This window comes from Mesitornis unicolor, unplaced genomic scaffold, assembly GCF_000695765.1.
Source record: "Mesitornis unicolor isolate BGI_N332 unplaced genomic scaffold, ASM69576v1 scaffold40448, whole genome shotgun sequence".
NCBI lineage: Eukaryota > Metazoa > Chordata > Aves > Mesitornithiformes > Mesitornithidae > Mesitornis > Mesitornis unicolor.
This window is the reverse complement of record NW_010205023.1, coordinates 1,638-26,035: the sequence shown is the minus strand read 5'-3', so window position 1 is coordinate 26,035 and position 24,398 is coordinate 1,638. Positions and strand designations below refer to the sequence as shown.

At 47.5% G+C, this 24,398-nt stretch overlaps 1 protein-coding gene across 1 annotated transcript; it reads right to left on the bottom strand.

Moving 5' to 3' along the window:
• Nucleotides 1-5,218: 5,218 nt before the first annotated feature.
• Nucleotides 5,219-17,223, bottom strand: UBE2G2 (ubiquitin-conjugating enzyme E2G 2). Its single transcript, XM_010191225.1, has 5 exons — nt 17,136-17,223; nt 16,994-17,039; nt 10,951-11,069; nt 7,380-7,520; nt 5,219-5,538 (listed from the first exon to the last, which is right to left on the bottom strand). The coding sequence occupies exons 1-5, from the start codon at nt 17,221-17,223 to the stop codon at nt 5,426-5,428; spliced, it is 507 nt and encodes a 168-aa protein (XP_010189527.1). The 3' UTR covers nt 5,219-5,425.
• Between the last annotated feature and the right edge of the window lie 7,175 nt (nt 17,224-24,398).

Here is a 24,398-nt window from a genome sequence, read left to right as displayed (position 1 = left end):
TGGATTAGAGAACACCTGGCCTCCAGGTTGCCTTTCTGGCATCCCTCCTCCATCGCAAAAATTGGTGAGCAAAGCTGAGCTCCGTCTGAGCAAGGCCCCTCCTGAGCCACCCTTGGACCCCAACCAAGATCTCCAACCCCAGGGACTTCTGACCTTGCATCAGAGGAAACTCACCCGACCTGGCCTCTGCCCCATCATCTCCTGGCTCCTGGAGGGACGGATAGTGAGGGAAAGCTGTGCAAGGCACAAAGCCCTGGGGATCAGCTCTGCAGTTCACAGTCAGCTCGGAGATGTGGGCCTCTCTCCTGCCCTTCAAACACACCTGCCCCGCAAAGTGAAGTTCCCCTAGCACCTAAAGGTTGACCAAGCTCAGAGGGATTGAGGTGTTGACCACACCAGCAGAAGATGACAGGGATCCTGGTGAAGCAGCACACTGGACAGGAGCTCCCACAAACCCACCCCAGGCAGGCTCCGCAAAAAAACCCCAATACCCCTAACACCGCCACGCCAGCTCCAATTTGGGCTCAACTTGCCAAATCATTTTGACGTGGGAAAAACTGTTTTGGGGCAAAGCTTCCAACGCAGCCGTGGGCGGCGAGCCTCCCCACGCTGGGCCCAGCATCCGAACATGTGGGTGCCCCCCACCCCCCCGACATGTTCCATCCTGCATCTCTGCCACTTTGAACCCGCCTCTCACATCACCCCACAGCCCCCAGCCAGTGTGGCATTGGGGGAGGGGGGGGGCATTCGCTTTGTCTCCGCAACCCAAGGGCGCCCACCCTCCCAGCCACCCCCCGCAGCCCCTCCGGCCAGGGTGACTGCTGTGACAGCAGGACAGAGCCACGCTCCTGGCTCCTGTCCGCACCCCCCGGTTAAACACAGCCAAGTGTCCCCCCCCGTGGGCAGCTGGTGCCCCATGCACAGGGGAAGGGGACTCAGCCCAAGACTTGGCTCATGGCCCCCCACGCCCTTCAGGAAGGACGTGACCAGACCCGCTGGGACATCGCTCCCCAAGAGCTCACGCACATGTTGTTAACACCGGCACCTACCCTGTAATAACCCCCCGTCTGCATCGTTACCATTAATTATATATTAACACACCCCATAATCTTAACTGCTGCTAAGGCGCATCTTGGGGGGGGTGCAAGCCGCTTTCAAAAGCCACCTGGCTGGTCCTGCTCTGGCTCTTACAGCCCGCCCATCCTGGGTGAGGGGCTGGCAGCCAAGGCAGGACCAGGCTGCAAAGAGCAGGGCTGGGAGATCACCAGGAGTCACAGGGAAGGCACTGGGCTCCCAACCAGCGACCACGCTCAGCACACAGAATCATCGAATTGTTAAGGTTGGAAAAGCCCTCTAAGGTCATCAAGTCCAACCGTCAACCCAGCCCCACCATGCCCACTAAACCATGTCCCCAAGTGTCACATCCACATGTTTTTTTAGCACCTCCAGGGATGGTGACTCCACCACCTCCCTGGGCAGCCCCTTCCAGTGCTTGACCACTCTTTCAGTGAAATTTCTCCCAATATCCAACCTAACCCTCTCCTGGCACAACTTGAGGCCATTTCCTCTCATCCCATCACTCGTGTCCAGGGAGGAGAGACCGATCACCCCTCACTACCTCCTTCTTTCAGGGAGCAGTAGAGGTCCTGACACATGATGCAGGACCACCAAGCTGGGTTTCATCCCTGCAGGACCAGGGAGCTTTGCATGGCCACAGCTGCCTGCTTGACCCCTGACGTGTTCTTGGTGCCCGTGACATGGGTGGGACCTGGCTGCACGAGAGGTGACACCAGAGCCCTCACTGGGGCTGGTGCAGGGCCTTGGCCACCTTGCTGGTCAGAGGCCAAAGGAGTTCTCCAACTCCCTGCACCTTCCCTGTGCACCTCAACCATCCCACGCTCGCCTCACACTCCTTCCAGCCCCTGAGATTGCTGAAAGGCAGTGATCTTCATCCACCAAATCAGGGAAATTTGGTAGAGGAGGAGCACCGGGCAGGTAACCAGTGCTGCCTCTGCCCAGGCAGCACAGGGACATCTCCACATCCCAGGTCACGGCTGCTGAGCCAGCACGCACAGCCCTCATCTCACGGCACATTTGGATTCTGATACACAGCATTCTCATCGAGGAGAGCAAGGATCTCCCAGAGCTGTGGAGCTTTTGCCATGTCACCCCAAAAGCTGAGCACCACCTTCCAGTCACGATAGAGCTCAAGCTGAAAAAAAAAAAAAACAAACATTAAAAAAAAAGCTGGAAAGCAGCCTGGGGCTGGCTCTGCCCCGAAGCTGCAGCCGTTTCATGTGGCTCCAACGCCTCTCGCCCGGCAGCTCGCGCTTTCAAAGAGCCGCTTGCATGCACCCAGGCGCACAAAACACAATTAGTGAATGTCTCCCATCCCGCTGTGTGTGTTCTGACACAGCCCCCGCTGCCAACAAGAAAAAATAAGAAAACGCGTGTGTGTGTGTGTGTACATATGTATTTACAAAGGCTTTAAAGAGGACATTGCTTGCATTTTTACAGCTCTGTTGAAGGGTTTTGGTTTTTTCTTTAATATAAAAGCCTAAAGCAAATATAATCCAGAGAAAGAGTTGATTTTAAAAAAATCTTTAATACTTTACCTGCACACGTAACACCTGTAGAGCTCCAACGCTCCCTAAGGAATGTGTTTTATGGTAATTGTTTCAGACTGGAAAAAGGCAACTGCTCAGAAAAACATTGCCACTGGCTAGTATGACACACGCTGCCAGCCGAGCATCCTTTCACAACAGGGGAGGATTAAGCCTCTCAGGGAAGTCTGCCCCGCAATCAACACTTTCTGAGCTTTAACTCTCAGGTGTTCCCCAGGTGTAAAACACCACCTGCTTTCCACAGACCACAGCCCCAGAGATGAGCCAACATCAACCAGGCGAGATGTAGCCCTCCGAGGCGGCTCTCTGCCTACCTTCTGTCACCTGCAAGACTGCCTGGGGTATATGGTCACTGGGTGGCTTCAAACACCCAAATTCGAAAGCCCATTGCATGCCAGGAACTCAAAAAGAAATTATTTTCTTGCTAAGGAACAGATTTGGGGATTATGGAAATTCTCAGTAGAACTGGACACCTAGTCGTTCTTCTCAAATCCAAGAGCCAATACCAGATTTTGGACTCACAATTCACCTGTTGCTATAACAAGACCTACTCAGGTCAGTCACATGGATCATAACAGGACCTCTGTAACTCCATCACAGCTGCCAGATCTTCACAGCTTTCTCCGAATTCCCAAGTTGTTGCACCACTAGAAACAGAATACTTCCCCATAAACCCCAAGCAATTGTGTCAACTCTTGCACTCCTCTAAAGCATCCCCTGTTTAAACTGCGTCCGAGTAAACCCTTCTACTTCTTTGGACCAAGTCAGAATTGGACTCTCTTGATCAGGTGGTTGCCCATAAAAACCACCCGGTGCAATATATCTGCAAACAGCTCTGAAAGGAGAAAATAGAATCACTTTATTTTCAGTATACAGACTAAATCCCACGGTAAGATACTGAGTGAGCACACATGAATCAAATGCTCCGCACTTAGAAAGAGCCCACGTTTGCCACCTCTGCCGAATCCATCGTTTGCCACATGGCGCTCGCAGCTCTCCAGCATTGTTTCCAAAAGCGGCTACAGGACCCCCAGGAGCAACGCTCCATCTACTACAGTTCAAAAGGCGCTCTCAGTTCACATGTAAGTGCTACATTTTCCTGTATGCCTTGAAATACTAGCTAGGTACAACACTATTTCATCATCTCTGCTCCCAGACTATGTCAGGACCCCCTCCCACCCTTACACCCAAACAAGAATTAATTCTACAAGGAGGTAAAATCAGCAAGTTCAAGCAATACAATCTCTTCAGAGGTGCAGAGCGATGGCATCCCGCGATCTGCAGCATGTGAATACGCAGCACGGACAGCAAGACGTAAATACTGACGAGTTGTACATGCGCATGCACACAACCACCTCCGTGAAGCCTTCTCCAAGATGTGACTCCTTCCACGTCGCACGCTTTTCACAAGAAAAATAAACAATAAAAAATTTTTAAAAGCCCTTCTCAAATTTAGCCCATTTAAAGCTGCCAACAAAATTTGATTCCATGTGCTGTCAATGGGCACATTATTGCTTGTAGTAAACTGGAGGAGATTTGGACCTACACAAGAGATTCGCTTGCAAAGCGCAAAGGTCACCAGCGGCCCCTAAGCAGTTTTACAAAACCAATGGCTGTGGCTGGCATTTTCTGCACCCTCCACATCAGCCGTCAGCTACATTGCCCTGCACTTCTCAACATGCGCACACCATCCTCTAGAAAACACAGTCGGTGTCTTCTCCTCCTCGTATTTAAATACACAAGAGCATAAAGAAGTGTTAAAGTTCATTTCACAAAATTCAACACATTCACCTTTGCTCATTCACCTGAAAAATGGGCAACCTGGGGTGTCACGGCAAAGGCCAGCAGTGCCCAAACCTCTCACGCCCAAAAGTCAATGGAAGAGGAGCTGATGTTGCCACAGAGACATTTCACAAGCCCAGGGGAACAGACACGTTCTCACTGGGTTTTCAGGTTGCCGATGACCTACCTCGCCCACGGTGAACCCAACCAAAGCATTTCAGGATCCAGTCCTTACATCTTGCGCCTCTGATTGAATGCAAAGGTCACCTTCAGTGTCTTTAAGGAGTAATAAAGCAGCTCTTGGGATTCTTCCAAGCAAACACTGACTCAAGAGCTCAGGACAAACTCACAGTGTTAGGTGGGGACATCAGCCCATCCTAGACCCCCAGCCACTCACTGATAACACCCCCGTAGATCTTCTTGTGAAGTTATGTGCTGCACAATTACTTTCTTTGCTAAAGCATCCTGACTATAACCCTATTTTATAGCCTCTCTTGGTAACTACATGCTTCAAATCAGTTCTGACTGCAAATGCTGTCCTCAAATGCAAATGCAGCTCAGTGGCTCTGTCCTTACTTAGCGAGTATCATAAAATTGATAAGATTATCTCCTGTCTACTGGTGCTCCAGATGCAACACTACCTATAAAAACATACAACTAATTCTTCCAGCAGACGATCCAAACCAGCTCTGCTCTCGAGCAGCAGATTGGCAAAGGCTGCAGATTGCAAAGTCTCCAAGCTTTCCATACCATGAAGTGAGGTAGCAACAAGCAGCCGTTGAAACAGCATTGTCTCCGTATTTTTCCCCAGTATTAAATCCCTTTTTCATACAATTTAGTGAGTGAACTAGAGGTTTCTCTGGAGCAGTGGAAGAAGAAAAGAGATGGTAAATAAATAACGACTGATAAGAAGAACTAGGCCAATAGTTTTGCAAAGTTTTCCTTTTTTGGTACCAGCACTGAGCACTGCTCGTTTTCAGGTGGAGAGAGATACAAAACACTTGAGTCTTTTTGTCAGCTTAAAGTCCAAGTGACTTCTGCACAATCTGCTTGGCAATTTTGTTAAATTGTTCCCTGTCTTCCCGCCACATCTTGGAGGCGTCGACATTGGCTCCACTTTCATCATTTGGCTCTGAAAAAGAGAAAGACAGAAAAGGGAGGTGGGCAGGCAGGTGAGACCCTCTCACTTTTGCAATATTGCCTCTGTACTGCCGCTTCCCCATGGCTTTGCCACACTTCTCCTGCTTGGGACTGCAGAAACGCCACTAAAACAAAAGAATCCAGGGGCAGCTGCTGGATTCTCAAATGGTTCTGATTTAACTGATCATAAAAGTACCACAGCAAGGTCAAGTTTAGGTAAGAAATAAGTGGCAGAGGAGCAAGACTTTCTTTCGTTCATGCTCTCAGCAGCTGAGCCCCAGCATGAACATGGAGCAACACAATGCGGCACCACCAGCACCGTCAAGGGTCTGTAAAACTGCACGCTGCTCCCTGTAAAATGATTTTTTTCTGGTTCTGTGGCTTCACAGACACAAAGCCCTCCCGACCAGGCCACCCAAACAGGCTCTGTCACTCTTTGGGATGGCTTGTTCTATTAAAAAACAACAAAACAAACCCAGAAAACCCATAGAATGCTTTCATTTCTGCAACATCTTTCATCTGAGGGATTTCAGAGCGCTTTATAAAGTACACTAAGCCCCTGTGGCTCCAACGCTTCATTTTGTAGAGGTAAGCTGAAACACGGGATCTATCAGGTTCGTGGTCAGCATACAGCAGAACAACAGTCACAAGACTACACAAGTCACAAAGACAAAACGTACTGCACCCATTTTGCTTCACACACTCGTCCAAATCCACCCCAGCCCAGTTCATGGCAGACATAAAAGGCCAGAAGATGTGCAGGTCACCCAGTCTGGTAAACTTGGGCTTGCGCTACGCGCAGATCCAGAGTCAAGAGCTTGCCAGCAGACTGAAAGAAGCTGACCATTGATGTTTCCAACTAAGTCCTCCAAAAGTCATGGGAAAAGTTTGCACAAGCAGAGAACCAGCAAGACCAGGTGGCTCCCACACTAACCAGTCCAGGAAAGGCTGCACCACAAACCAAGTTCTTGGAGGCCACAGGAAGCTCCAGGTACTGTTTGTCTGCTCAGCCTCCCAGCGGTAGGTTACTGTCCTGAAGCTAAAATGGTCCCAAGGAGGGATCTGTTGCTTGCTCTCCAATCAGCTTTGCTGCTTCAAAATCCTCTAAACTGTCTAAACTTTTATCATGTAAAACCAATTCTAAGGGATATGGCTCTGCTCTTATCAGGCAGCTCAGTGGCTCTGTCCACTATGTGGAAAAGGATCCATCCTTCAGGGAGCTGGGCACAACAGAGCTGGTCCCCAGTCCTTGCTGGATTTAAGGAAAGCCATTTAAAAGGCTGCACAAAAAGCTTTTCAGCCCATTCCTCTTCTCAAGAAGCCTTCCTCTGAACCAGAGATGGCAGAACGGGGGACGTTCCCAGGCTGGGAAATAACAGACACAGAGGGTGCTGGCTTGTGAACCACAGAGGCCACACACTCCAGTTTTTTGTACTGATTCAGCTGCTATAGCCAAATCCAACACAGGTAATCGATAGCTTTAAGACCTGCAACCGCTGAACAGAAATAAAACAGCTCAAACACAAAGACGGAGCACAGGATTTGTGCAGGAGCAGGGAATCAGCTGAGCCTCTGGACCCACCTGACCATGCCCATCTGCTCCATCACTGCTGACCTGGAAGGAAGGAAAGCTGGAAACACTCGTTTACTAATTCAGTCTTGGTTTTTTCAACTACTTTCAGAGAAGTGGTTTATTAATAAATAAATACTAGGGCTTTAAGAACTGTGGTTGCTGCTGGGCAGCTTTAAATGTCTTTTACTCTCTTAACAAATCAAATAGCAAGATGCAGCTCCAGTTAACTCAGTACCTGCTAAGAACACAGCAGTCCTTACCTGCCAGCATGCTCACAACCGACAAGAGGATCTTTTCCACACTCTGCACGGGACTCCACCGCTCAGCGCTGCTCTCGTATCCCATGGGATCATCCCCAGGAGCATGGAGAATAGAGATACAAACTCTTCCATCTGGGTAAACTGCACAAGAAGTACAGGGAATTGATTGTTACTCAGGGGAAACACTTGGCTTCTCCAGATCTTTAGCGCAGATGAACTGTTTGGACTTGGTTTTCATATGACTGAAGCTAAACCCAGTTTTAAACTTCCTCTTCCAAAGCCGAAATCTTAAAAGACAAAAATCTAGCAAAAATTTCCTTTAAGCAAACCTAACAAACTTGGATCATTCTTCCCTAGCAGAAGCCTGCTGGGAGCATTCGTGTCATTTAATCACCAGAGACAGGCTCAATGATAAAAAATAAGATAACAAGGCAAGTATTCACACACAGACACAGCTCCAGATAGGTCACCAGTTCTAGTTAAATCGAAGAGTAACAGTCACAGAGCACTGGACACACGCTGGAGTCCTACACTGGACTGTGACCATAAAAAGAGTTAAGCAAACTTCCTCTGCTGCAACAAGGAGGGAAAAGCACATGTTATAAAGAATATAATTGATCTTATTTTGAACATTACTGAGGTGCAACCAGAAGAGCTCACATTGCTTTTTAAAATTCTGCTTAAAGCTCAACTGCATGTAAGCACATGGAAACAAGGTAACCTATCAAGTAAGGATACAGACGTCTTCCTCTTACACCTTTAGCGTAAGCAAACTATCTGCAAGAGCAGAAGTAATCTTGGTAATGAGGCCAAAGTAAGGTTGGAGAGGCAACACAGAGAGAACAGAGTCAGAAACGCTGCTTTAGCGACACGGCCTCATTCGGCAGCAACAGCTTCACCCCAGAACTTTCAGCACTTCTGCTCCTCAGGTGACCAAACTCACACCACTGCCAGGAAAAGAAGACAAAACAAGAAAGAGGGAATGACCGCTGGAAGCAGCTGTGCTCATTTCCAGTTCCTGCCATGCACGCAGCTGATGTCTGCACAAGCCTGTAACACACAAGCGCTTTGGGAGTCTTTTATTTTCATCCCCTCCTGCAGCCCCAGGCTGGGGACTGGAGCTGGTGCAGCCGTAGCTGGAAGAGATGAAAACAACGTGTGCTGAATCAGCACTTCTTGTGAGTCAGGAACACACAGGTAGAAGATGTTTCACTTTAGGATACTCTAATGTCTTTATGCAGTGCCTCATTTAAAACAGCTGGACCATGGCAGCCCAGACAAGCCAGCAAAGGGTGATCCCAGGAAGACATATGGCTATTCCTGCTTTGTCACCAAGTGCTAATGCAAGACCCAGCCCTGATCGCTGCTTGGATGTTATCTTCAACAGAGCATCCATGAACACAATTTTATTTTAAGAGAAGATAGTTCTGTGGTGTCTAACTTCCTCCTGTAATAACACAAACTGCAAAGGTAAGGGAACACAGCAGATTTAAAAAACATTTTCCTTGCAATTCCTCATAGGTAGAGGAATAAGCACTTAAGGAACAGAAAAAGCACAGCACAGCTGCCCATTTCTACAGCCTTTCTGCGGTGACCATCACAATCCCACCCGAGAAGAAAGATTCAAGTGTCTGCTTTAGGTGATCTCAACTTTAGGTTAACATGACCCAGAGTCACAGCACTTCAAAGAGCTGAGCTGACCATCCAGTAAGTTCCAGTTAACCCCACAGAGGAAGTGCTCATGTGTAGAACCACGCTGTAACATCACAGAATCACAGAATATTAGGAGCTGGAAGGGACCTCTAAAGTTCATCCAGTCCAATGCCCCTGCCAGAGCAGGACCACCCAGACCAGGTCACACAGGAACACGTCCAGGGTTTGAAGGTCTCCAGAGAAGGAGACTCCACAACCTCTCTGGGCAGCCTGGGCCAGTGCTCTGGCACCCTCACAGTGAAAATGTTTTTCCTTATGTTCAGTTTGAACCTCCCATGCTCCAGCTTGCTCCCATTGCCCCTTGTCCTGTCATTGGCTGTCACTGAGAAGAGCCTGGCTCCTTCCTTCTGACACTTGCCCTTTACAAATTTATAAACATGAATAAGGTCATCCCTCAGTCTCCTCTGCTCCAAGCTAAAGAGACCCAGCTCCCTCAGCCGCTCCTCAGAAGGGAGATGCTCCACTCCCCTGACATGCGAGACTCAGGCAGTTTGTGCTTCTCTGCACCCTACTCCTCCTGGCTATGTTGCACAGAAAGCAGCCACAAGCAGTGAACCTCAAGCCAAGATCACAACTGGAGCTGCAGAGCGGATACAGATTTGCTCACGGAGACCAGTCCAAGACATTTGGGTAAATTAGCCCAGCTGGAGAAGGTGCTGGTGCGGCCACACTGCTTCCAGGTGGCAAATGCTGCAGAGACATCAGAGCTTCGGAGGTGATGCCACACTGCCTTGGGCATGTCCATGTGGTTCTACACTGTGACGTGCAGGTGTTTCCCATGGGAGAACAGAAAGATGTGGATTAAATGGGCAAGAATTTGCAGCAGCAGCACTTTGAGAAGGGAAGAACAGAAGAACTTCAAGAAATTGCAGAATTCCTTGGAATAGGATGAAATAAGTCAATTCCCAGCTGAGATTCAGATTTGTGTTATGCAAGTTCAGGAATGTCAGCTGGAAGGAAACTGGGCAGGAGGGCAGCATTTTCCGTTTATCGCTCTCAAGTGGCAGAGACCTAACAGCCTACAATACAGATCCAGCCCAGCAAATTTGGGTGATGATAAACAATCTTTACACAACTGATTGATTTAGCAGATGTCACAAACAACGATTTTACAAAGAATGTCAAGGCTGAGTCCAGAAAGCAGTGCTTCAGGCTGTAAAAGGGGGCTTGAAGGTTTTTACCTGTCCAAGGCTCAAAGCTGTAGCTGTACGTGCTGTGACTTCAATTACTTTCACTGAAAAGTCTTAAGACAATATTGTCACCATCAGAATTGCAGAGAAAAGGCCAGTAACATTCAATATTAAATGCCTGCAAATGTGTCATCTGCTTGGACACAGCACTTGTATATCCCAGAAAGATCACATCAGAGATGTTACTAAACCTGTGACTTGATGGGGAAAAAGCCAAGCTGCCTAATAAAGCTGCATCCACATTTTGGTGAATATGAATGAATTTTCACTCGTTAAAATAACACCAAACTCCTTAAATATGAACCACAGAGCAAGACTGGAAAGAGTCTATATTAATCCACTAGGTCTCACATCATGTGCAGAAGATTTATCTTTAGATTTTTTAAACAATAGTTACAAGTATACCTGGAATGAGCTTAAAGGCAGGGAAACTGTTGGAATCTTTATTGGGCTGTTTATGATCAAAAGGTATCTGAGGAATAATGTGATAACAAGAAAGTGACCCTAAGACAGAGCAAAATTGCCATACAGCTGAACAACCGCATACTCAAGGTTGGAAAGGGAGAGAGCCACCCTCGGTAAGGATGCCAGTTCTCCTGCTGCAAAAGTTTGGGTTTAAGATCCCCAAGCAACCCGCTCCCCGCCGTGTCCTGCCGCATCAGACTCACTGTTCGGGTGGAACATCTCGCACGTGAACCTCATCTTCGGAGGACTCAACGGGTAGTCGAGTGGAAAGCTCAGAATAGCAGGGAAAACGCCGTACTCGAAACAGGTGTCTTCAGGACCCCTAGAAACAGATAAAAACCTATTCACCAGAGCTTTAAACAGTTCTTTCACTCAAATTCCTGGCTAATGAGACACAGATTTGGGTTATACCACCTTCTCCAGAAAACAAAGAGTTAATACACTCTTACCCCCCACCTCATCAACTTAAATCCAAATATGGGGTTTGGGAGGGAAGGGGGAAATCAAAGCTTGCACACTAAATTACTAGGAAGGTCACAACACTGCTTAATTAGCAGGGTGTGTCTGCGTATAATTGGAGTATCTGGCTCCAAGGCATGTTCCGGGATTCAAGAGTCTGCACGTCAGGAGAAAGCAGAGGCAGGTGTGGGACGCCTGTGCCTTTGAAGATGCTGCGGTGCCGCACAAGACAGAGATGTGAAATGCCATAGCTCAAAAATAACTTACAAAAACCAGGGAGATTCAATCTGCTGGTACCAAGCATAACCACATATAAACACACTAAAAAAACACAGCGATGCTTTGTAAAAATAAAAACACAGCTCAGGGACCACAATTGCTCGATGCAGGATGACAAAGGCTCCTTGCAAATTAAAGGTATTCAGTTTGTACTCCCTCATCAGGGTTCCTGTAGAAACATTTCCTTATTGTGTTCGGCACCTGGTTCAAAGTGCAACCGAGTTGAGAATGTAAAGATAACTATTTTACCCTCCCTATATAAAGTGTTTTTGGAAGGTGAGCAAAAAAAGTTTATTAGACATGATTTACTCCAACTTGATGGACCATCTGGAAGTTATAACACAAACATGGTCTCCCTTGACTGGAGAGATCATGAAACAAGCTTCATCACTGAAAACCTGAGCCAAGAAAACCTCATGTATGCAGTAAAAAGCTCTTCAAATAAGGGCTATACCGCCTGGGAAATACAGTTTGGGAATATATTCATACCTCCTCCTCCCAACCCACATTCTCCATGTTAGAAAAAACCTTAAAAGTTCAAGGACTCCTAACAGTTAAGGCTGCAGTCAGTAACCTACAGAAAAAGAAAACTGAGATCAGCAAAAGCTAAAACCCTGGGAGGTTCACTCTCTTTAACTTTGGGATTCAAAAGACTCGGCTGGTAGATAAACACAAGAACTACACAATTTAAACCTGAATATTGACACCGGTGGGTAGGATTAGAGAAATGCATAAACACACTGCGAGAATGAAAGCTAAACCATCTCGATTATTTTGTTCCCTCTCTGGCCTTTTCCCTAAATTTAGTCGGGATTCAATTCACATCTGAGAGTAAACAGAATGCATTTTTCATGAACGTTTTAATTCCAGCTGCATTTTAAAGGCTTATTGTTGAACTTCTAAGAGTATGTACATACGCGCATTGAAAAGCTGGTGGGTGTCTTCTGTTTAGAGAGCAAACACGCAGCCTGAAGGGCTCTTCTGTCAAATCCGTTAACCCAACACGCTCCATCTTAGGCCCTGCATTATGTGAGCAAAATGCTTTTGTTTTAGCCATTCTCTGCTGCCAGGAGCAACTTCAAAGGAATTATTAAAGTGAATCCAAGAGAGCATTTGCAGCTACAAAACCCTCAGGAGGGGGCTGCAACATTTAAACTTCACAGCATCACTTTTGGTTCAAAACGAACATCGGCAGGGCCGGCGAGGTGAAGGGCACAGCAGCTTCTGCAGCCGTCCCACCTGCTCTGCTAAGATTACAACCTACACCACATCCAAAACCTCCGTGCCTTCTGCTAACCGTGCACACACAGAATCTGCTCATTCTGCACAAGCCCGAGGCGTTTAACTTGCCCTAAATCTTGTCCTAAACCTGCTCCATTGAAGACACTTCACAGCCTGAAAAGCCGGTGGTCTCTGCATCTTTTTCCACATGTGACTCTATTCACGGACTGCCCCGAAGCACTGGGAAGCAGCATCTTCACTTCTCCTCTGGCCATTATATGGCGTTAAATGACTTTCTGGACAATCACACTGTGCAAGGGGTGTTACAAACAACACTGTCAACATACGGCATAGCAGGAAAGTAAGAAACTCTGAACGCCATGAGCTGGGTAGTGCTTAGGCAAGGGGAAGAGAAGGATGGTGAGGATCAGCCAAAATGGGAGGGAAGAGCGCACTGACAAGGACAGTTCATTCAGTCACAGCTTCACCAACTGTAAATGGCTGCTTATTTGTAAAAAGATGCTGGAAAAAGACCAAAACCCGGAGTCAGCAGATGCCGAAAAGGGGAATTCCACGCTAACCAAAAGTCGCAAGCGTAACGCTCCATCTCATAACCCTTCTGGACAGGTTCCTGATAAGCTGACTTCAACTTACACTGTTCAGTTTTCAAGCAATCTTCAAGCTAACAACGTTTTTAACAATTGTGGGGGTTTGTGTCTTTTGGGGATAAACTTCAGTAGCAGCACACGTGTGTATGTGCCAACCAAAGAGGGCAAACCTTGGTCTTGAAATGTCAAATGCACGATCTCGCAGGACACAGTGCAGCCTATGGGACCTCAGGCAGCGCTAAGGAATTGAGCAGCATTAGGGGAAACTCTTGAAAAGCTGGGGCTATTTATCATCACCATAAGTCACCCTATTGCAAAGATCTGGCTTTCATAAGCACTTTCATTCAGCTCCTGTTTGATGTCTTATCAAAGGGGTGCATTTTACACCAGGCTCCAAGCCTCCACTGTTCAGGAAGATTACCCCGGTGTGTTTCCAGTTCTGGGTGTATTACACTCACTTGGGGAGCGTACGAACTCTTCTATCATTTAACATTTATCCAGCACTGCTGCTGCAGGCAAGAACACCGGAAATACAAATTATTATTACCAGTTTTTTTAAAGGCTTTATTTTATCTCCACACCAAGGTCTTACATCAATCTGTGTAACATTACCCAGCCCACTTCTGAATTGATAAATGAGTGATGTCTTTTCTCTCTTAGGGCTCTTTTTTTTTTAATTACTATTTGCCATTACCTGTGCTCTGGCTTTACAGAAATTGGGTGACAGGGGAAAAAAAAAAGTCTTCTGCTCTCTTCATTTTCACACTTGTTACTTACCTTCTGCACTTCATCTGTCTAAAAAATTGAAACCAGCTTTACGTTCATCTCATCTGCACTTCTTGCATTCCCAGAACCTCACACAGCACATTTGAGATTACAAAACATTCGAGAAGATAATTACAGACAAATATAAACATTCTAAAATATAAGCCATTTAGCTTGCTTTCCAAATGTATGCAAACACTTCTACTAATAGCATTCTGTAAAGAGATGAAAGTAACCAAACATGTTTATGGTAAACACGTTTCTATTGTACCACAGCTTCAGAATTTTGCAAATCTTAAAATATAATTTTATTATGACACACACACAATACAGAAACCAAAATGAAAGCTCCTCCGCCTCTCATTTAGCGCTGACAAAGACCCGAAGCTCAACACTCAGCACTTTAAAGGGCTTTCAAGTCTGCAAGCAGCTCCTCTGTTGTTTAAGGGTTTGATAGGAGAAACATCAGAAAAAAGTATTTTCTAGGTAATGAATCAAATGCAGAAATACTTCTGTGTGTGTCCCCCAGGAAAGCTCTACTCAACCACTCAATCTCTGCTACCAGGAAGTACCGACCGGCAGGAATTTCCTTCCATATTCCAAGAAGTGCATTAAATCCTCTGGGATTTCTACGCTCCAAGCACGGCACAGCTGCACTGTGGTACGTTCCAAAGGACGGGTGTCAGGAGAGCCATAACTCCCTGCTGTCATTTACGCAGTTGTTCTGGCACCCAATGACCCCTCCCCACCCGAACCGGGGAATTGGGAAAAGGAAAGGAGACCTCTGGGTTGAAAGGAAAACAGACTTAATAAAATAATAAGAAACTAATATTAATACAAAATACACAAAGTTACACTCAGCCAAAACAATAGTTGCAAGCTGTGTGCTCCCAGCCGTGACTGCTAAATAACAAACCTGTGAGTGCCACAGCTCCACCAAGACTGCGACAGTCACACCAAAAGGGGGAGCAGGCCTTGGGAGCACAGCGATAGAGGAGACCCTCCAGGGATGGCGACCACTGAGGAAAGAGAGAGGTCATCCCCAGCAAACTCTCCCCTATAGAGAGCGTGACATTTCTGGTATGGAATAACCCTGCTGGCCAGCTTGGATGCACTGCCCTGGTTTTCGCTCCCCCCAGCTTCTGAACCTGATTAACTCAAAATGCTACAGACCTCAATCACTATGGCAACCTGCATACCCGCACTGGCCAAAAACTAAACCAAAGTGTCTGATCAACTTCGTTCCCACTAAATCGAGTGCTGCAGTATTCTCAGAAATGCAGCTTTCCTGAAGAGAAAACCAGTTCTATGATTCTGTCCCAGCGACATCAGGACACTATCCCACGTGCAGCCAAAATCTTTGGTGTCAGGTAACAAACTATTTCCATACAAAGTGTTTATCTGAGGGAACCGAGCTACCAGGAAGCACAGCGACACAGGATAAATTGCTGCACATAAGCAGAGGCATTTGCCAATTCTTCATATCAGTCAGCAAATACACAGTGGGAATTCAAACCTCCATTTACCACCACCTAAAATAACTCTGAGGCTCAGGTTTGCCATTAAGTAGCCTCACCCACGCAGCCAGCTTGTGTGGAACAGGTGAGACGCCACAGCTCAGGACGCTTTCATGTTGGTTGTGTGCCTTATCCCAGGAGACAGAAATCTTGGTTTTTCATCCCTAGACAATACACTCCAAGCAAACCAAGCCAGGGAAATTCTGCCACCCACACGAGTCGGGAATCTCCCAAGTCAGCACTGGTGGTTGCAGTGCAGAACTGCCAGGAGCACGCTGCAAGAGGGGCCACAGCCCCCGCCTGCTGCCCTCAGTGTCCTCTGGGACCCCTCGGCCCAACAAAATTAAATCTTCAACTCTTACTAAAGGAATCTTAAAACACAGAGCCTGGACCCACCCTAAAAACAGACCATCAACTTCAAGAGAGACTTAATGGTTTGGAGCTGCTTCGTCTTTTAGTTCTGTGGCATTTGCATAAATTGTCAGCCCTGAGTGACAAAGATCTCTTCTCCTCTTCCCTAACATTTTAGAACTTTATTTTGAAAAAATCGCCAGTTATTCCATGTATTCAAGGCTCTCAAAGCAGAGCACAGCGTGGGTAAGAGAGTACAAGTAAGAAAGAAGACAACTTGTAGGATGCTGGGCGAGATTTTGTCTTTTCATGGTGAGCTGTGCTACAACCAACCACATCCATCAGTTTGGGAGTGGAAGAGAGAGGACACAGCTTTGTAAAGAAGCCTTTGTCACCCCCCAGAACACAACAGGTAGCGATCAGAGCTTTCTACACAGAACCACTGCACCTAACGTCTTTACATCAGATGATCCATGAAGAATAAAGAATTTAAAAATCTTTTTTTTTTTTAAATTTGAACACTTTCTCAGATCAATCCCCTTCCATTTTTCTAGAAAAAAAATGAATAGTAAGTAAACTAATTTTAGACATTGATTTTTTTTTCTCTTATCGCTGATAATCTACGTATTTTGTTCCACTCAAAACATGACAAAAACCTGCCCTGTATTTGTAGTTGAGCAATGTTCCCCACAGGTCTGTGTGATCCACAAGCAGTTCACTGTTTCCTACAGTGTTTGTGTATGCAACGTACACCTGAGGGAGCCCAAATGAGGATTCCTCTCAATTTGTAAGCTACTCATGCTGAATGTTGCTTATTATAATGATACCCATACAACAAATGATCACTTAAGCCCCAGTGCTGCCTCTGTCACACAGTTTGAATTCCAAATATAACTCCCTGTTTGGGTCAGACAAGTTCCCAGCCAAAGGCAGGTCAAGGTGAAAGTTATGCAGAACTTATATTAATACTGTCACATTTTTGTTCTCCTAGAAGCTAATCACAGTGTGTAAGTGCTGATTTTGGATGCAAAGCAGTATTAACTCACATAATCAGAGCTTCCCATTCAAAGAAGTTCTCTTCATTCATGGGACCTATTGAGAACAAAAACAAAACCAGGACAATGCTCAGCGCCTGCCTGGACGCAAGGCTGCAGCTTCACAGCGCACAAACCCCGCGCAGCTCCTCACCTGCTACGATCCCTTCCGGTGGGTTCAGGGTCAGCTCTGCAGAAACAAAAACACAAGGAAGGTTAACACAACCTGTGAGCCCAAGCATTTCGGCCAGCATTGGGTGGCCATGGCTAGCTCAGAGCCTCCACCAGCAAACGCCCTGAGAGAAAAGGGAACACCATGAGAGAGAAAGGACACCATGGGAGGAATCTTCTGGCCGTGCTCTACCAGGTAAACTACACATGGGGAAGGCCTAATACTTCACTGCTGATAATTTAACTTCTTTATGCAAGACAGTTTTCTAGACAAAATTATTCAGCTATTTCATGAGACGGAATTAAAGAATCTCTTTGCACAAAGCACGAGAAGCTCTCTCCTCTTGGGCACTGGGGCGTCTGCAGGTACCAACTCAACAGCCTGCAGAGAAAAGGGGCTGTGTTCCTGCAACCTCTCAGCACCAGTTCAGACTTGGCAGCATCTCAACACCAAACCAAAAATGACACAAAAAGGTGGAGAAGCAGAAGCGAGAGAGATTTGACAAGCTTCTGTTCCTTGAATTCAAACCGACTGCCTCTGTGTGGCCTGGAAATTGCGAATACTAAAAAAAAGCAGCAATAAAGCAGCCATAGCTGCACACAGCAAGTTTGGAGCCACCAACCGTCACTTTGTATAGGAAACCGGTACAATTCCCAAACTGTGTGAGACCCTTCAGCATCAGCACCTCACTGCAAGCCTGCTGAAGCCCAGCACTCTGTACCCTGATAACATAACAACTGCTTTTTCTACTACGTAGTGGGATCACCATCAACTTCCAGTTTCCAAAGCCCTGCGGGGTGGTAGCAACTGGTGAGGTGAAGTCCAGCCATGCACAGGCAACCTGCGGTCCCTGAGGGGCTGAACATCGGCCCCACAGCTCTGACGAAGACGTGGGGCAGCCAGTGGGACCAGTGGCAGGAGGTGACACTCCAAGGGCATCAGACCGGAGGACGTGACAGTAATTAGGCCAACTTAATCAAGGGCTGTGAGCTGCTTACCCAGAGCAGTGTTTCCTAACTGATGGCTTGTGGACTACGAGTGGCCCACAGTACACAAAACGCAGCTGCAGGAAACACCATGCATATCCCCATGCACAAAAACAAGCACGAATGTGGATTGGGGGAACATGGGAAGCCACAAATCGATAAATGGAGACGCTGGACCTGATTTCTGTTAGACTCTTAGTGAAAACTGGGTAGCCCTGCACAAAACAGCACATAGATTTTCATCTTAAAACAGGAAAGTTACTGCTGGTTCAAAAACGTGCTGAGATACGCTGACAGGAAAGACTCTCACGTTCACTCAGACTGCCATTAATTTTGGCACAGACCTCTCCGATTGAAGTTCAAAAGCACAGCAGCAGTTTGAAACTCAGCATTATGGTTTCCCACGACATCCTGACGTTCAGGAGCAGGTTTTTCCAGCTTGGTAGTGGGTCTCCAACAGCTTTTCTTGTTAATGTTTTTAGACAGAATGAGGGGGATGTCAAACCCAGGAGCTTCAGGCATCATTTTGCTCCATCTTGTGGCTCTCTCTAAGAAAATCCCTCTGATATTTTCCATGAGCGCTCTTGAAAAGCCCGGCAGGATCCTAGGAGAAAACTGAATTCTACGACTCAATCCCAGTAAAACCAGGAGATTATTCCCTGTAGCAGGGAGCCATGCAGGGCTGTGCTGTGCAGCTCTCTACCCGCCAGGAAAACCAGGGATATGGGAAGCAAGAAGCAAACCCCGCACAGTAAAGAGTCTTTACGGGGACGGAGGTTCAATTTGCCACTTCAACTTGCTCAGCTCTCCCCTCAGAAACAGGCCAAAGAGGTTTCCATCCTTAGAGATCAGGCAAAGCAGCAACTGGGCACTGCAAGGGCACACGAGCTTTGATTTCAAGCAGCTGCTGCTGTACCTGGTCCCCGAGGGAAAAAAAACCCACCCTTCTCCATGTAGATGAATCCTACCCAGGGATTTCCCTAGACCCAGTCAAAGGGAAATTGGGAGCACAGCTTTCAGGAGCTACACAGCAGATTGCCAGTAGCTGACACAGCATCAGCTGCTTCCGTCTTACCCGAGCCTCCAAAACAGGGTCACTTTAATGGAACGTCAGGAGGATTTTTTCCAATTATTTTTAAGTGAGCAGCAAAAAAGCTTGTGACCGCTGTTCAACCTTTTGCTGCAGAACAACTCTGACACATCAGCTACGCCAAACAGTCCCATATCCCGCTCTCCTCTGCCGCTGTCCTCCCAAGCAAGACCCATGGCACAACAGGAGCATGTCTGCAGACGAAACAGCCCATCCTCTGCTCTCCACAGCAGCCAGCACGGGGGGAGCTTCTGGCTAGCCCAAGTTTGGCCCCATGCATGGTTTAAAGCTTTCCCCAGGACAGCTGTCCCCTTCTGCAAGCACCTCGCCACACTGGCCTCTCACCTGTCCACCCACAAGCACAGTGCGCCAGCGCACGCTCCTGCCACCATCACCCGACAGCCTCAAACACCGATGCGACGTTTCCACTCCCGTGTGCACAATTTCCCAGTGATCGCAAGGAGCTGAGCACTCCACCTGTGGTGAGCGTGGACAGCATCCAACACCAGGCAGTGATGGAGGAAACACAGGTCCTGAAGCTACACCAGCTACTTGAGAGAGGCAGCTTGCACAAACTGAGCACCACCTCCTTCCATCACCTTTCTCCAAGGGGCAGGAGCAGCAGAAAGACTTTGCAGGAGCCCTTGCTGCGGCAGCTCCTTGCCCACAGCTGACTGGTGATGGTGGGTCCAGGAAAAAAGCCTCCGAGGAGTGGAAATTCATGAGCCGTGGGACAACCAAGGTGGGAGCGGAGCCATCAGACACAGAGGAGCCCTCCTTGCCACAGCTCCATCATCCACAACTGCAGGACCCCCTGCCCGTGCTGGGAGCGCAGCCCCCATTCTGCAAAGTGTTGCGACCTCCCTCACTACCAGCGGTGAGAAAACCTCTTTGGGGCCGGCAGAGCCAGACCACCGCTCTCCTGGGCTGGTGTTTTACATGGTAACTACCAGAGTCACCGCCAGCAGGAGCCGTGGGATAAAGCAGCCTCCCAGTGTGCCCAAGGAACGCCCTACAGCCACGCAAGTCTTGCGGCTCCTACGGAGCAAACGCACGAGCAGCAATGTCCTATCAAGGGACTCCAAGAGGCGGAAGGAGAATCAGTCAACACGGAAGAAAGGATAAAACAGAGAGGCAGAAAAGGAATCAGTTTTGAAAGAGGTAGAGGGGAAAGCCATGAAAAGTCTCTGCAGAAAAAAACGGAGCAGCAGAGTCACGAGGAGAAGCTGAGGCTGGCAGCCGGTGCTGGCAGGGGAGGCAGATGAGGCACCGGATCAGTTATCCATCACCACAACCATGTGGTGCCCCAAGTTCTGGGGGTTTGGGGAGAGCTCTCTCCTCAGACGCACAGGCTGGAGCCCACAGCCAACCCAGAGCAACATCTCTCCTAAGCTCTGGAAAGCATCCAGAGCGGTTTCCATCTTCGCACCCTCCACAAGGCATCCTGTTCGGTTTGCAGGGTGGTTTTGCTGCACACAGTCAGCGAATTTGCTTCCAAATCCAAACACAATGAAGTCCCAGCTTGTAGCTCCATAGCTAAACCTTGCTTTAAAGCTTTGCTTGTAAGCCAGGACTGAACGAACTGGAGCTGAGGCTGGTGAAGCATAATGCTCCTGTTAGGAACCTGGGGCAGATTTGGGTGTGCACACAACCAAGGCCTCTCTTTTCACTTCACTGCTCGTTATGGAGTCATTATAGGCTCATTATGCCTTGGCCAAAAGGAGGAGAACTGAAAATACACCTTAACAGGTTAACAATACCGTAAAGAGGTTAATAAACAGACTGATCACATTCTCAAAAGAGAAGTTCAGCAATACGCTTCCTAAAAACTGTATGGGTTTAGCGTATCTCCAAGGTGAATAAAGGCACAAGGCTCAGGAACCATGAAGGGCACAGACACTTCAGCTGTGCTGAGATGCCTGAAACCAGAACCTTGTTCTTCCTACTCTGCCAGAAATCCCGTTTTCCTCTCTCTTCTCCGATGCAGCATCCCATCTGCAGAAGGCAGCTTGAGCTCACGTGGACACACAGCGCAGCGTGTACCCAAGATAATTCCTAAGTGTTATGCTTAAGAAAGGGCATTTTTGAAGCAGGTTTAACAGGGACAGCTGCCAAGGCATCCCACAAATGTTCATCCCTCTCTTCCCCCTCAGAGAAAGCGGCTCATCACAGCTCACAGCACCACAGCCGGAGTCATCTTCTGGCTCCACACGAACTCTCTGCAAGCAATAAGGACAGGAAGCACCCACAGAAGCACTGCTGGATTCTGTTCTCTGTGACAAAGGTGTATTTTTTGGTAAATCTCCTATTTTTAACCCAACAACACTCCTGATGACACCTGTTGGCATTGCAATCACCCGTCTATTGCCTGCTTGCACCAGAAAGGAAATACTGTGCGTACAACGAGGCACTGCAGTTCTTGCTCCTCTACAGATGTAATACTTTCAAAGTAACCCATTGCAGATTTTAAAAGTTCAGCCAGCAATAAGACTTCTTCAAGATCATGCAGCCAGGAATCAGTGAATGTAGAAAAAGATGGTTTCCATCTCTTAACCCTCACAAACATCAGCTGCTACTGGAAGACCAACTTCTTAATGCTACTCTAAATCTAGAATTAAAAACAAGCACACGCTCTAACAGAAATTATGCCCTTTTTTATACCTGATTTTTGAAAGATTTATCAAAATTAGTTCTGGCAGAGTAGAAAAAGACGAACAAAAACAAGACAGCAAAAAGACATCGCACTCCAAATGTGCAAACCAAGATGTAACTGAGGACAAAACATAAATCCACCTCACCTGGCTGCCCACAGCCACCATCCTTTCCTTCTTCACAAGGAAGGGAAAACAGGACAATTGCACAGCCTCTCCCAAAATGGAAGAACGTATTTGGGCTCCAGCAGTTAGAAACTCCTCACAACATCAAGCATTTTTCACAAAAAGTAACAATAAACCTTTATTTAAAGATTTAAACACACGCGTGCACATACAGAGAGAAAATCAAAGACAAAACCTAAAAAAAAAAAAGGCTAATAAGGAAAGAATGAGAAGTCTGAAAAAACAAAATACAACCACCAGCAAGGCACCAACTGCCAACCAGCTCTGTCACGACTAGAATAACTACAGGGAAGAGAGAGAGGAGAAAGAGGAAAATTAAAGGGGAAAAAAATGTATGCACAAATACATACACATATATCTATCTATATCTATCACATATATATATATATGAGATTTCATCCAAGGTGGGCAGCCAGGAGGAAGGGCTTGTTTAAAGTCATCTCCACACTCACGTTCACACGGGCCAGCCCCAGAAACACACAGCACCAGGAGGGAGCCGAATGTTCCCACAAAGCTGAACCTCAGCCTCCAGCCCCAGACTTTCTCTTTGTCTGCAAAAAGAGGCAGCAGAACTCCCTACGACGAGGAACTATTTATTTTTCACAATCACTTTTGCTGAACATTTCTACAGGGCAAAGCAGCTTCTGCATAGCTACAACTGCCCAGTCTTTTGTGAAACACTAGGGAAGGGTGAGAACTCAGGCTTGATTTTGGGTTTTGTAAGAAAGTTTGACAAGAGCACCCACTAAAGGACGGTAACAACCCTGGCCATGCCCAAACAGCACAGCACAGCATAATCCAGGCAGCCACAGGAATGGAAAAGTTTGGCTGATTCTACTTCCGTAACTCGGGTCTCCAGAAGCCAAAGTACTGAGCTCTTGGTCATCGCAGACTAGACTCATTTTTTACAACACTATTTTTTATGGGAGTCAGAAAAGTGTTTCTAAAGGAACAGCACAAACAAGATGTTCTCTCAGTCCCTGGGAAGTGTTGCCCTGGGAAACCACGTGGAGAAGATTCACATAATGTCTGCTTATAGCGTCAAGTCAAATTCTTTTTCATGCTATTTAATATTCGCTTACCTACAGAATGAACTCATACGAGACATTCTAGTAAGATCTCAGAGCTTCTCAACAACAAAGGGGCAAAAACGCTTTTGGGGACTAAGGGGATTTATGTAAGAGACCAGATAAAAGCAGAGCCAAGTCTTTTTGCAGCTGCCTTTCAGGTCAGTGCTTCTGGATTACAATAGGAAAACGCAGGTTTCTAGGACGCGCTGTCAGCACAAGCTTTGCCCACACAACCACAGTGGCGGGGCCTGCTCGCCACCCCGAGCAGCTCCTTGAGCAGCAGCAGGGCCCCACGCCCTCACAGACACATCCGTGAGGGTTCAGCTTGGAGATCTTGCTCTGCAGAGCAGGCTGAGAATAAACACTGTATTGGCAAGAAAAGCTCAGTTGTAAATACTGTTTTATAAAGGTGGGAGTCTTCTACTAAATGATGGTAAAGTGAGAAACAACTCCTCAGCCCTGAACGACCTCGGGAGCTCTGTAAATGACCCCCACTGGCGCAGGCCAGTTCTCAGACTAATGCCATCCTGCCCCTGCCAAACGCTTCTTTTTTTCTCCATTCTACTTCTTTGTCTTAAATAAAACCAGAAAATCAGAGGCCAAAAGCAACCAGGTTAAAGAAATAATAAAAAACTTACTACTTCCTGCAGTGGGACAGGTGAAGACCACAGCTTGCCACCCCCTGCAAGCCACAGCTCACACAGATCTTTAAACAAACAAACAGCTCTGTGTTGTTGATCGCTACGTTTGAGTAAATGCTGTAATTAACCACCCCGCTTCCATTAAGGTGTTGACAAACACCTCTTTCAGGTAACAAAGCTCTGTGACAGGGCCTTTGCAGTTGCGTTTTGTTCTACCTGGAAAATTTAAATGGCCAAACCCAAAAAGAGCTGGCCACTTGGCCAGCATTCCCAGGCCTCCCCCACTGCCAAGCTCCGTGTCCCAGTCGTGCGAAACCACTCACAAACCGCCCCTCGGTAGCGGGCACACCCGGGGCTCACACAGGGTCGGTGCCCAGGACGGTTTCCCACTAAGGCCGACAGCAACGGCAAAGGGAGGACAACCTGGCAGAGGGCGGCGGTGCCAGCCTCGACACTCCCCTTCCCCAGCCGCATTTCAAACGCGCCTCCCCTACCCCCCCTCGGTGCCTGCCAACCCCCCAGGCCCGGGCGTAGGGAGGCAGGGAGAGCTCAGCAGGCCGAGGGGAGCGGAGCAGCCAGCGGGGGCTGGGAAACTGTGATCGGCGGGATATAGGGAGGAGC